General features: G+C 33.0%; 1 protein-coding gene across 2 annotated transcripts in view; it reads left to right on the forward strand.

The window, feature by feature from the left end:
• Positions 1 to 7526: 7526 nt before the first annotated feature.
• LOC108742050 (homeotic protein caudal-like) overlaps positions 7527 to 12125 on the forward strand; it is a 23869-nt gene continuing 19270 nt past the window's right edge. For both annotated transcript variants that reach the window (XM_018477177.2, XM_018477097.2), the window contains exons 1-2: positions 7527 to 8149; positions 9918 to 10098. In XM_018477177.2, coding sequence (XP_018332679.1) covers positions 7865 to 8149; positions 9918 to 10098 — 466 coding nt within the window. In that variant the 5' untranslated portion in view covers positions 7527 to 7864. The remainder of the gene's footprint in view (positions 8150 to 9917; positions 10099 to 12125) is intronic.

A 12125-nucleotide genomic window follows, 5' to 3' on the forward strand; every position in this document is an offset into this window, starting at 1 on the left:
ATGTAAAATTGAATTCCAGCAGAAATAAATATACTAGGTATTTTAGTTGATATTACAAATTTAATTGTAATAATTAAGAGACTTGAAATAATTTTTAAAGAAGCATGTTAAAATTGAGATTATTACAAGTTACCTGATAAATTCTACTATTTCCACGGCAAATTCAGTCATTTACAATCGAAAATTGTAATTTTTGCGTTGTCATTAAAATTTAGTTGTCTCCGTGTAAGTGGTCTCACATAACCAGACATGAAACCTTTTGTGGTAGACTTATGTTCAATAGTAGATTGTGATGTAAAACACACTCAACTAATATGCTGATTATCAAATAGAAGGAAGGACATGGTTACGACTTTTTTCTGTCGTAAACTCATAATCCTAAATATATATTCATAAAAAAAAGTTGACAACAACAAATTCAAACTATCATAGCGAAAATTAAAAACCTTTTGGTCTAAAGGGTAGTATTACCATTCCGTCATTGCAGGCTAAAATAGTAGACTGCTTTTGAACATCAATAATAAAGCTAGTACGTATATCTAATAATTTATGCAATAGTAAGTTTAAAAAAAGTGTTTATGGGTTAATTAGGCTTGATTGTTTGTTTTTTGTATAAAATTGGGAAAACGGTGGTAAACGCTTTTTTTTTAAGATCATTATTGCCATTTTCAGGCAGTTTTTCTTACAGAAACAGGGTGTCTAAGACAATTTGACAGAGCGTATGTGGAAAACGTAGGACAATCCAGTAAAACTACAGATTTTTGATGTATACGAGAATTAAAAAGATTTCTCAAAGAGATCCGAAGATGTCAAGGCCAAGAATCAAATTTCTGAAATAACTACTGAATTAGAAATTAAGTCTCAGACCTCTTCAACGAAGATTAGTTGACGCAAACCCGAATAGTAGACATATATTCTAGAAATCTTTGATTTCTGAAAGAAATTGTCTTGTCATGCTTGATTTGCACTACAGCATGACGACATTTGAATTGAGCTGTTGAAGACTAAAAAAAGAAGTACATATTTAACGATGAAACTATCCCAATGTAGATATTGGTCTTGCTTTTGATGATATAGTCCCTTCCAAGCACAATTTTTTCTATTTATCGATACAATAATTGTCTTAAATATTGAAACTTTCTATCAAACATGCAAACTTGTTATGATAGTGTCGATAGTTGTTAGAGTTTTAAAAAATCGACTTACTTTCCCTTCTTCCATTGTATAAATTAACCTTTTCTCTAACGCATAAATTGACCCTTTAGCGAACAAAACAGTATAAGGTGTATTTGATGGAAGTAAAAACATAGGAACAAAGAACATTTACTCGGAGGACATTCATGTAGACGTCAATTCAATTTAGTATCATCATTTTGCAAGACTTAGATATGGAAGATTTGGCTGATATTAAGTAGAACTAAATTTGAACAGTAAAAGCTTCGTAATAAAATTGGGCAACTGTTTGTTATGTTAGAATTCTTTTAATAAATCTAATGTCTAACAAGAATTAGATTCAAGAATGTAGGCAGCTTGTTTCTGCATGGGCAAAGGGTGGATCACATCGTTGTAGATTTTAAGTTGAGTGTTACTAAAGTTCTGTAAATATGAAAATGTGAAACCACAAGTATATAATCTCACATAACTCAAAACACGTGATAATATTAATATATTAAACACCTAGAAGGGAAAAGTAAAGAATATCTCAAATTGCATAATTATTTTCTCCCCTGGTGTGTATTAGGACCAAGGAACATTTACTGGGATATTTGGTGTTGGTTTAGCTTTGGTCTTGTTGGTTCGGTCATGGTTTTAGTCTTGGTCTTGGTCGTAGTCTTGGTCCTGGTCGTAGCATTGGTCTTGGTTGTAGTCTTGGTCTTGGTCGTAGCATTGGTCTTGGTCGTAGTCTTGGTCTTGGTCGTAGCATTGATCTTGGTCGTAGTCTTGGTCTTGGTCGTAATCTTGGTATTGATCTTGGCCGTAGTCTTGGTCCTGGTCGTAGTCTTGGTCTTGTTCGTTCTTGCTCAGGAAAAAGTGTCGTTCCTTCGGTAAGAGCATGCTAAAGAAGTAATTTATCTGCAAGTGCCAAATTTCAGCCACTTAATTTTTTGTGCATAATTTCTTCCATAAACGAAGAAATTTAAAAGTCGCCTTGTGATATAATAACCACTCCACTCCTACATTAATTACATTTAATTGAAAGTTCTCAAGAACAAAGGAAAAATTGCCCAACTCCATTTCTTCTTGAAAAAACAGCCCATGGGCATACACATATATATGTATAGGTACTTACTAGTTGCTGCGCTCGATTACCCCGGATAAAAATTCGTTCATCATGTATTCGATAGAAGGCCATAAATACGTTCCGTTAGATTTTCGTATTTCTTTTTTTTTTTGTTTTCGTGCGTTTGGTTCAATTTATAATAGAACGTGAAATCGGTATCAGATAAAAAGGAAGTTAGAATGCGAATTATTTTAAATGTAAAATTGCCGTAATTAATGACGGAGTATTAAAAGGATAAAATTTTATAGCTTAACGCTGAATGTTTGGAAAGCTCTACAAAGAGTTCGCCGACGAATTAAAACTTATCTTTCGAGCTCAAGTGGTTCGGAGACAGGTTGTTGTAAATTAACTTAGCAACAATAAACACCTGATAAGCCGAACGAAGCGTTTCTCCATTTTTTGTTGACAAGTTGCGCCGCGCTTGTGACGTCATCGTAATGAGAACGAACCTCTTTTTTATATCGCAGCGGTTTCGTTTTATTAAGAATAGAAGGATTAAAAAATGTACATCGTCACATTGATTAACCTAGTGCAGGAATAAAATACGTATAAAATACAAGCGCCATTGTTCAATAATATTAAAACCGATTATGCAACCAATGGTAATTGTTAATGTGAAGAAACGGGTTCATGAAAGCATCTGTCTCATTTATAATCTAATTTATGATATAATATAATATTACCATTAGTGATGAGACTGAATTAACAAAGCTAATGATAAGACTAAACCCAAGAGCGAATATGCAAGATCAAAACCAAATAAGGAAGACTAAACGAAAAATTATTACTTTCGGTAGATTTAGAGTTAAACTATTTGAAGCAACGTTAATACATATATCCTCTTCTTGCTACAAAACATTTTTTGAATTTGAAATTTTCAGTTTGCTTTGCTAGATTTCTTTACTTTAACACTATTTGAAAAAGGGGATCTACAAGAATGTCCTCGCAGTAAGTGTTGTGTGTCTGGATTATACATGGTTGAAATGTAGAGATATCCTTTCAAGTATATATCTTGCACTATTTTTTTGCTAAAAGGTCAATTTATACGTTGGAGAAAGGGTCAATTTATGGGTGAGCAAAAGATAAATTGATGAATTTTCGTAACTGTCACTAACTATTGAAGTATTTTCTTTAATAGTCATGACAAGCGCACATATATGACATAAAAATTTCAACATTTAAAGCAATTATTGTGCCGGTAAATAGAAAAATTGTGTTTAGAAGGATTATTAGGAAAAAAGTAAGTATCAGATTAAATGAACAAGACCAAGACTTAACACGCAAGACCAAGGCCAAGATCAGAACTAGAAGTACATGAGCAAGACCAAAACCAAGATCGAATAAGCAAGACTAGAACCATTGGTCTTCATCACTACACATACTTACCATTCTTTTTATATATGTTGTGGAATGCGAGTCTTGTTTTAGTGAAGTTGTCTAAATTGACAAACTATCGCATTGGTGTCAACTGTACTTTTTAACGGATATGTTTGGAGTCATAAGGTTACGGTAGGAAAAGACAACACGTACAATGTGAATGTTGTCGTGGTTCCTTTTGTTTAGTAGTCAGTATGGCAGCTGCAATACTTGAACTAAACTTCAGGGAAGGTGCAGTAAAATGCAGTTTTAGGCAAATAAATTAGTTGTTTTCTTTTTCCTCCTAAGTTTCAACTCTTAACTTTTATCGGTCATTTTGGGTTCAAAGGACTGTATAGGCAGCAGCCATTTTCATATTGTAGGATCTAGATCCATTATTTTATTGTGGGGTTTCAAATAAAAATCACTCTAAACATGTAATTTTTGATTAGGGGTTCTTCATAAAATACTTTCGCAAATATGAGTTGTATTAAGAGGAGAAGAGCGTCTAAGGAAATGTGACGTTCGCAGTTCATCAATTTTATTTCAATGTTTTTTTTAACTTGACTTCTTAACATTTTTCATTAAGGTAGAAATTCAATTTTAATCACAAGAAATTGTTTTATAGGGGGGGTGGGTGGACTAGCTTTTTTGACGTAATATTTGTTAGGGGAATTGCTAAAAGGACCTTCATGCATTATGTGAGAAGGTAGTATATGTGTGGAAAAAACAGGAATGACCTTCTATAACATTACGAATGTATTTTTGGGGGAACAGCGGGTGTAGGTAAAATATTGAACATCACTAAATAAATACACGCAACCTAGCCTAACCTAACGTCTCCTAATTTAACATGGTAAATAGTATTTTGAAGGTGTTTTTTGATTCACAGATGATGCCATGTGTAGAAGTAGAAGTAGAAGTAAACCCATTTAGAAATAATGTGGCACCTAGTGATGGGTGTCACACATTGCAAATTTGAACGCTATTAATTAAGAATACAAGTAATATTTAAAGTATATTAGAAAGAGGAAACTGTGGTAAATATTAATTAAAAATTAAAAGGAAGACTCACCCCTAATTACCACAAAAAACTTTATTTGAGCGGACACGTGTTTCGCCCACTTCATACGTGGGCATTATCGCAGTCGCAATCTCGCGTTGATAATGCCCACGTATGAAGTGGACGAAACACGTGTCCGTTCAAAAACTTTTTTGTGGTAATTAGGGGTGTCTTCCTTTTAATTTTTAAGTAATATTTAAGTCAGTAGTCAAAACTTTTGGTTAATAACTTAACAAAATATTTCTAATAAGTTATTATTATTAGTTAATAGAAATCGTTTGCATATGTAATAAGTCATTTCAGCAAAATGTGTCAGAAATACCGAATGTTATTTGATAAACAGAATTTTTCTTAGAATTTTATAACGTTGTTCGTCAAACTTGTTTGCCTATAAAAGTTGAAGCCGACCAAGTACCTATTGTTAACAGCATTTGCAAGGAGAACAAATAAATACTCTTCGTCAGTAGTCTGATTTGTATAAAATCGGTACTTTCAGGACTTTTCCCTCACCTTGCATCTTAATTTAAACCTTGATGTTCGGAAATTCCAAAAATCATAAGGCACCTGCTGGGTCTCTAACGGGATTATGATGTCTTTACTTCTATTTGACCGTTTGAGCAACCAATTTGAACCTTCAAGGGCATTAGTAGGTAACAACGTATAAACAAACAAAAACAGAGGCGTAGAAATAAAATTTGCAAAAGCAAAGGCTTGTAATTAACTCACAAAAAAATGTACCTGCTATGAACAAATATATCAAATTTAAAAAATTAACCATTTTGTTTTAGTTTTAAGTTACTTATTTATCTATATATATATATATATACATTGCATACTTACATTTACAAAATTGTGTTACTTTTTTAAATTTGTTACATATTAAACGTAAGGAATAAGACTTTTAAGTGTTTCAAAAATTTTTTCATCTTATTGAAAATAAAAAGTCTTTATTCCTTGTTTGCTTTTAAAAAAAAATCACAAATTACAAAGCAGTGACCCAATGTATCAGAAGTGTTAATATGTACATATTGTTAACATTTATTACTTTCGAGTAGAATAGGTTTTTTGTTATTTATTAGTAGGTACTTATATTATTATTATTATACCAATGGTTAGGACCTACCTACTACAGAATCAATCGTATCAAATACGTTAATATAACCAAATAAATAAATTAAAAAATGCGACAATTTGTCAGTGTGCGTACAGTCGCCATTTTTTGGGTCCCTAACAATAAGTTTTTATATTTTTTTAGCAATATCAAACAAATTTTATTATGTATATTATCAGAGGTTTATAATACTTAATTATTTCAATTTTAAATGAAAATGTATAGCCGTAACTATCACCTACGCCTGTGGATTGAATAGTAAATATTTGACCCACATGCCTGTCTACTTAATACAAATCGGCCTTATCATAGATAAAATTTCCAGAAATTTTAGACAATGCGATACCAGCGCGGCTGGTTTATCCGAAGGATTTTGAAGTCATTCTCTCTGAAATCTGATACTAAGAGCAGGTAAATGCGGTAAACGTTGTACAAATTGTCCCTTTTGATAATCTGGTTAAACCACAATGCTGAAAGCGATTTCGGAACGAAAGATCGAAAAGAGACTTCTAATTTCTTTACAAGGTATTTAAGAAAATGCTTATTCGGCAATTAATATTTCCAAAAGTTTCAACCGTGATGAATATTACCTACACATTGTAGGTAGATGATGTAATACCTATTGGTATTTATTCTGTCAGATTCAGCTACCCATGATAAAAAATCCTTTGCCTTCTTTTGGGAGATTATTTTTACCTTTGCGAAAACAGTTACCTACATATATTTTGATATTTTAACATTTCGAAATTCGGTTGTCTTTCTAAATAACTAGGTAATAATTACAAAAATTTATTTTTCAATTACTACTACGTTTCTACAAATTACGAAATTGAGATCACAATTTTAATAATTTAAAAATGATAAAACTAGGATTCTGGATTTGCACTGCGTCAATAAAATGAATGTTGTCGTTCTGAATCACATGGGTCATTTTCAGAAGAAGAAATACTCCTCTGTAGCAGATCGAGATCGGAAGAATCCTGAAAATGTATCGTGCGATGAAGGACGAAACGTACTTTTAACGCGGTGTATAGTCAGAATTAAAAATAAAAAGGGAATTGTAAATGAGGCATGAGGTCTAAATACCTTTGGCGTAGGTACTAAAGGCATACGTATTTCTGGGGTGTGTTTACTACTAAATTCAATTCCTACATTAAAAAATTAAAGGTAGAATTATTGTCATTTTTTGCACAAACCTACCTATACTTATAGCAGTATGCTGTTAATTTATTATGAGTGATAAATTGTGCGTAAATGACTAATGGCGGTCAATCTACAACACAATATAGTTACCAACTTAAAAATCGCGGCACATTCTCATTATTATTCAATCGATCTAAGGTCATTTTTTATTCATTATTTATAATTCGCAAAAACTCTTTGTTATTCTTATGAATTGCTTCAGGAAGGTAGGTAGATACTTATTAGAATTCCTTTCCGCTAAAGGTAGGTACCTGAATTAAATACAAAGACATTATCATACATCCAAGCATGTACGTATAATGATGTAGTGATCTGAGATATAAAAAACCGAATTACAAAACTCGCGTTCTTATTCCCACCAAACCACAAAGCTGCCGCTTTATTGGCGGTTTGTTTAAATGCAGCCATGACAGAAACGTCGCCTTTCGATTGGTTAACATCCATATTTTCTCCGCCCACGCTTTATCAGGTGTAGAGGATCCGTCACGTCACCCTCCAAGAGAGGACAAAATCAAAATCCCAGATATCGCGTAGCTTTGTCGGAGGAGCTTTTAGTTCCGCAATGAACTTAGCGCAGGATTAGAGTAGATGTGCGGATAAAAAAAAGTTCAGTGCGTATATTGCTTTTTAATCGGCATTGGTGACATCTTAAGTGCTTTTTGGACGTTTACTAATCGGTTTGACTGTGATTTTAACGCAATAATTTACCCGTTGAATAGTTTAAGAAACTTTTCCATTTTTTGTAACTACTGACTGTCATTGTATGATGTAACGAAGTGATTATCTTGAAGACCTACAAAAAACTATTTTTTGTTGTTGTGGGAAGAATTTTTTTATTTGGTGGTGTATTATGGTTTCCTATTTTAATCCTACCGCAATGTTTCGCCACCAGCAAGCATTAGCTGCTCAAAATGCGCAATTTCATCACGGTAGTTCCCCAATGCCGACGTGGTACGCTGGTGGTTATCACCACCAAGGTGGTCCTCCCCAACATCCTGGAGGTGCCCCTACACCATCTTATTGTATGCAGGATGAGCAGCAGATGTGGCATCATCCAACACCTCATCACAGCATATTTCAACAGGAATATTCAGAAGTCATACACTCTGGGATGCCGTCGCTCCATCATCAACAGGTTTGTATTCATACATGACGTAACGTAGCAATTTTCAAATAATAACCCTCATACTCCATTTTATATCTGAGGGGATAATCAGGAAGGTTCTTTATTACTAATTTTTCTACAATACCGTAATAAGTATTCAGCAGATGTAGAAATTGTTGGTTCAACATCAGTTTTGAAATGCATATCCGGGTTTTTTGATGGGCAAATGGAAGTGATAAATGATAAACTAAATTCTAATTACAAATGGAAATTTCTAATTCTTAACTTGCTTTAAATTTTGACCATACAACCGGTTTATGCCTATTCTCTTGTAATTCCAAATCTCCGCAGGAAAATAAGTTCCCAAATTCCTAAGATTTAGATATGGGTTGAAAAGTGAATTCAATTTAGTATCACCATTTTGTAAGACTTAGATATGGAAGATTTGGCTGATACTAAGTAGAGCCAAATTTGAACAGTAAAAGCTTTTGGTAATGGAATTAGACAACTGCTTGTTATGCGTATAGGCAGATGTCATTATGTCATTTGCTAAAATTCCTTTAATGTCTAACAAGAATTAGGTTGATGAACGTAGCCAGCTTGTTTCTGCATGGATAAAGGGAGGATCAGACCGTTGTAGATTTTAAGTTGCGTGTTACTAAAGTTCTGTAAATATGACAATGTGAAACTACAAGTGTGTAATCTCACATAACTCAAAACACGTTATAATATTAATATATTAAGTACCTAGACGGGAAAAGTAAATAATATCTCAAACCGCATAGTTATATTCTCCCTCTTGGGTAAGAACTTTAGCAACTATGTTCGTTGAGAGCTGAGATGCAAAATGTCTCCATTTGGATAAACTAATAGATATTTTTACATTATTAAATTTTGGATTTAGCAATGAGTGTTGGTGGGTTACGTGAAGTTGAATGCTTGTTGCAAGGACCTGGGCTCACCCGGTCCCACCAGTAGCTCCGTCCGTAATTAGATTGTAAGATGCCTTTTTGATAAGAGTAGGTAATACCTTTGCGGTCTACAAACTGATTAATTAATGATTTACCGTAATATGAATTCATTACCGCATTCAAGAAACCAGGTAAATTGTCTCTATGTTTGTCGCTTCACATCAAATTATGTTTGAAAGACTTCACATTCTTTCAGCTGCTTCTGAATATCATCACCTAGTTAATGTAAAAACTTTTGCAAAAATGTGCTTAAATTTTGATTTCCTCCATAATAGCTTATATGAACGGTAAAAGTGAAAAATGTGTATTCTTAGAAATTTACTCATTTGGAGAAAATGTATCAACGCGTTTCATGATTTAGAGGTTCCACCCCAATAAGATTAAACTGATCGATTGGAAGAAGGAGTATAAACTATCAGCAAACCCTCCATATAGCTTCTTACTGCCTGGTTATTTATTCATTTTCCTGTCTAATATAGGTACTGATGCGAACTTGTATCAAGTTCAAAATTGTGGTCCATGTTTCATAATTGCGAAAAACTTTTGTTGTCAACTTAAAACTGAAAATTCCACAAAAATCTTAGAAACCCAAAATGCTATTCGACACCCAAGATCCAATCCTCATTTTGTGTATCTACACTAATTTCTGGTTGTGATTTCTTATATCAACAACGACAACAACAATAGTCTAATAAGTACTATTTTTACTGTTACGAAATAGATCCTTTTGCGTCGGAGATTACTTGCTGGAACCAATACATGATACCTAAATAATATTATTAATGACTTAGCAATTAATTATTTATAATTTCTTGTTTTTGTTGTAGGTTTTAGATCCGGAATCCCAATTACCGTCCCCACCTATAACCGTTTCCGGTAGTGATATGTCCAGTCCTGGTGCCGGAAACGGTAATGGAAATGTGTCGCCCCCAAGTTCGAGACCTCCTCCAGCACGAAGTCCATATGAATGGATTAAGAAACCATCCTACCAGAGTCAACCAAATCCAGGTAATGGATAATAAAATAATTCTAATAGTTTTGTAAGTTGCAAGTGTGTTGAAAGAAAATATACTGATAAGGACGCATGTAGGTATCTAATTAAGTCTTGAGTTTTCTGTTTTTGAATCACATGTTTACTCATTCTTATTTAAGGAATCAATTTCAAACTTACGTGTACGGTTTGTTTCGCAAAATTATCGTTTCGTACCTTATATCTTTATAGTACCCTGATGTGGATAGTTGTAGTTAGTTACAGAAACACCCTTTGTGCATAAACTACTGTAAAATCATGCACGTTGCTTCTTTAGTGATGCCTATATCCATAGGAATATAGATACTTGTTGAAATATTGTTGGACAACTCCTAAATGTTCCGTTCTCAAAAGGAATTATGCCTTGACTCAATAATTGTGTATCTTCATAGACAAACACTAAGATCCTGTTTTCTGCCACACTATTATAGAAAAAACAAATTCTTTCCATTTTATAACAAGTCCTATTCTATGCTTCGGCAGATTTTGAATCCCTAAAGAACTCGTGTGCCGTTTTTTAACAGAAACGAACTGTGGATTTTGTTATTCCAATTCCTTTTTCGTTACCTTTTCTTCATAAATTAGAGTCATGAGACTATATTCTTCGAGGATTCTTTCCTTCGCATTGAAAATGGATAAGAAACGAAAATATATAGTAAATATAAAATTTGTCGTTATTGTATGCAGGATGAGCAGCAGATGTGGCATCATCCAACACCTCATCACAGCATATTTCAACAGGAATATTCAGAAGTCATACACTCTGGGATGCCGTCGCTCCATCATCAACAGGTTTGTATTCATACATGACGTAACGTAGCAATTTTCAAATAATAACCCTCATACTCCATTTTATATCTGAGGGGATAATCAGGAAGGTTCTTTATTACCTACTGATTTTTCTACAATACGGTAATAAGTATTCAGCAGATGTAGAAATTGTTGGTTCAACATCAGTTTTGAAATGCATATCCGGGTTTTTTGATGGGCAAATGGAAGTGATAAATGATAAACTATATTCTAATTACAAATGGAAATTNTTTAAGTGGTGCCTAATACTTAACTGTAGAAATTATTGTGGCGAGTTTTCCAAAAAAATCTTTTTCCTTTCGCATGATTCAACAATTGCAGCAAATTTTACTTCCTCAAATATCTTTTTTGTTTTTATCCGAATGTGTGCATGATGGAAAATACCATATAATGCACCTTCTATGGATTTTATTTCCCGTTTCAATACATATACGTATGAACATATGTATACACATCATTCCGGTTATTGTAAAGTCAGTAATAATTTCTTAAACAAACTGTTCGCGCATGGTTTCAACCACCTATTAAAGTCGGTAGCTTTTAAAACGTTTGAATTGATGTCTGTGTTTATTTAAAAGGACACAAGAAGTTGATAGGTCGTGACAATGAAAAGAATTTCATTCTTTCAAGCCGCTAAACAAGTGTAGGTGTGTATTAAAATAAAAAAAAAAAATAGTAACAGCATAAAAATGCCGAAATGTTTGCTTTTAAAATTCCACAGGGTACGCATCATGTAGTAATGTAGACTTGTAGGTACTCTGTAGATCCCAACTTCATATTCCAATCAAGACAATATTTATAGTTTTATGATCTTCACTTATTACTCGCTAATTGCAGTAATTGTTCTTATGTCTGGAGTTTATAAATTAAAGCGCTCTTGATTTATCTACTAAGTATTTACTTATTTTGCTCTTAATTATGACTAGATGATTTTTTCGTGCAATTATTTCAGATTTACAAAGGCAAACGAATAACAATTATAAAAACAATCGTTTTGTTTCTTTCTTTTTGTGGCGCAGCCTTTTCACGATCAATTTATATGCATTATAAATAAAAAAGATTTATGCTTTGTTTATAAGAACTGTGCATTATTGGTCTATTAATCATACGAAATGGTTGCTTTCCATAAAAGAGTACATATGTATAATCTGTGTTTCTCTTTTATATAATTGATCTGAATTTTTTTTTAATAAAA

Source organism: Agrilus planipennis, unplaced genomic scaffold (assembly GCF_000699045.2).
Source record: "Agrilus planipennis isolate EAB-ADULT unplaced genomic scaffold, Apla_2.0 scaffold2, whole genome shotgun sequence".
In the NCBI taxonomy this organism is placed as follows: domain Eukaryota; kingdom Metazoa; phylum Arthropoda; class Insecta; order Coleoptera; family Buprestidae; genus Agrilus; species Agrilus planipennis.